At 40.4% G+C, this 2,569-nt stretch overlaps 1 protein-coding gene across 1 annotated transcript; it reads right to left on the minus strand.

Moving 5' to 3' along the window:
- Positions 1-1,077: 1,077 nt before the first annotated feature.
- Positions 1,078-2,007, minus strand: LOC150048050 (olfactory receptor 2J3-like). The gene has a single exon (XM_090355360.1). The coding sequence runs from the start codon at positions 2,005-2,007 to the stop codon at positions 1,078-1,080; it is 930 nt and encodes a 309-aa protein (XP_090211486.1).
- Positions 2,008-2,569: the final 562 nt, after the last annotated feature.

Below are 2,569 nucleotides of genomic sequence, written 5' to 3' on the forward strand. Positions count from 1 at the left end.
GAATGCAGGCAATGTACAGAATTGAGATATGAATGGCCAGAATGGCAAGAAACGTGGGCAACCTCTATGAACTTGGAGAACCCACATTGGCATTTGTCACCAGAATCAGCGATCTCAGTAGTGTGCATCCAAAGGGTTCAAAGGTGTTGCACCTTCTCTGTCCTCACCACATCTTCAATGGCTATGGTCAGTAAGCCTTCAGTTAACATTCTGAGGACTAGAGAACCATGGGGACCCACAGTATGGGGATACAAACCTAGATCAGTAAATGAGCTAATCTAAAAATGAGGTTATGGCAAAATTTCCTTAGCAGATAACTCTTGATTGCTCATTCTTTTGGTAAATATGTCATCATGTGGATGGAAGAACTGAGTCATGAGATCTGTACTGTTGGAAAATGCCTGAAAAAAGCAAATAACTTCCCTTGGCCCTCCAAAGTGTCTTCTCCATGAGGTGGAATGAAGACGACCACCCATTTTGTAGAAGATGGAGCTGCTGGTAACAGGAAGGATCCAATCAACAGGCTTTTGAAAAGGACGAATTGAGGTGTCTGCCATGCTATTTTTGTAGCTGCATTTGTTAATAAACTGTGATGATAGTAAAAGAAAAGGGAGCTCATATTTAACTTGGCTCACATGTAGATGGCTGACGATAAATCACCACCACACTGGGCTTTATTTCACAACATCTTTAACTTGGTTAAATAAGAAGCAAGCTATTTAGGATACATTGTAGGGATATTTTTAATTAAAATATTGACTTTCCACTGAAAATATAAAATGCTCTTCTGAAAATATTTACAACTTGTTTTACAATCATGCTTAATTAAGAAAGGATTTCAGATTGATATTAATTGCGACATTGAAAAAATTGAATTTACATGGCTGTATTTTCCACACTCGTATGATTTAGGCAGATCGTGCTTCATTTATATTTGCCAGAAATAACTCCTCTATGCTTGTGAAAGTTTTGGCTTAATGAATGTTTATTGAATAATAGTATAGTTGGTGAAGTGATGAATTTATGAACCATTGGTCAAGAAGAGATGTAGATTACAGTCCAGGTAACAAGCACACACTATCCCCGCCCCATCAGTCTCCTTACTGCCCCTCTCACATCCTTGTTTCTGAGGGTGTAGATGAGAGGGTTGAGGCTGGGTGTAACAACAGTGTAAAACAGGGCAATGAACTTGCCTTGATCTTGAGACTTTTCTGTTGGAGGCTGTAGGTATATACACATGACTGGAATAAAAAAGAGGGACACCACCATGAGATGGGCTCCACATGTCCCAAAGACTTTCTGAAGTCCAGTGCTTGATTTCATTCTCAACACAGCCCGGGCAATGGCACCATAAGAAGTGAAAATGAGGATGAGTGGTATGAGGACAAAAATAGAGCTTGTGATCATGAGGGTCATCTCATTGGCTTGGGTATCAACACATGCTATTTGCAGCAGAGCAGGAACTTCACAGAAGAAATGATCCACTTGGCGATGTCCACACAGGGGTACCAGGACAGTAAAGAGGGAATGAAGTGCTGAGTTGATAAATCCACATACCCATGAGCCTATAGCCAATAATCGGCAGAAGCGAGGGTGCATGAGGACAGTGTAATGCAAGGGTTTGCACACTGCTGCATAGCGGTCATAGGACATCACCACCAACAGCACACACTCTGTGGCTCCTAATGCCAGAACAAAGTAGAGCTGAATCATGCAGCCAGCATAAGAAATGGTCTTGTCTGGGCCCCAGAGATTGAACAGCAATTGGGGGATGGAGCTGGTGGTGTAGCAGAGATCCAGAACAGAGAGGTTGGAGAGGAAGAAGTACATGGGGGTGTGGAGGTGGGCGTCCAGATGGGATAGGATGATAATGAACAAGTTACCTAACAATGTCAGCAAGTAGAAGATCAAGATGATCACAAAGAGAACTGCTTCTAGATGAGGCCAATTAGAAAAACCCAGCAAAATGAAGTAATCTTTAGAAGAAGTGTTTATTTTTTCCATCATTTTTTGCTCCCTGTGGCCTGAAGGAAACCGTCACATCATTTCCAAAAATACATAATTAAATACTCTGGAGTTCACAGGGACAGTACAGTGAATGGCAAAAATCCACTTGATAGCCTTTGTTAAAGATTCATGATTCTTTTTCTCAGCTGAAGAGCAACATCATGTAGTAGTTTAAATTTATGTGTAGAATTTTAATTCTTATTTTCCTTTTGTCTGGTTTGTTTATCTGTCTTTGGGAAGGTAAGGGGGGATCACAGAAATGGTGGGACAAAGGATGAACAAATACATGCAGTCATGGTAGCCATTAGACACTTTTTTGAAAGTGAACTATACAACTTGTGGGTGCGGACAGAAGGAACAAACAGAGAGCGAGGGAAAGGGTGTCATTCAAAAAGAAATGTACTGTTTATCTGATTTATGCAACTGTAACCACTCTGTACATCTGCTTGACAATAACAATTTTTTAGTCCTGTGTAAATTAAATGCAATATAGAAATGATATCATGTGGAAATTTTCTTCAGGCTCTATGTTTAAATTTCTCAGCCTTATGGCATACACACT

Source organism: Megascapheus bottae, chromosome 22 (assembly GCF_031878675.1).
Source record: "Megascapheus bottae isolate mThoBot1 chromosome 22, mThoBot2.hap1, whole genome shotgun sequence".
Taxonomy (NCBI): domain Eukaryota; kingdom Metazoa; phylum Chordata; class Mammalia; order Rodentia; family Geomyidae; genus Megascapheus; species Megascapheus bottae.

What these genes read in the sequence shown, in the direction of transcription:
- LOC150048050 (XM_090355360.1), bottom strand. Translation starts at nt 2,007, where the DNA reads ATGATGGAAAAAATAAACACTTCTTCTAAAGATTACTTCATTTTGCTG.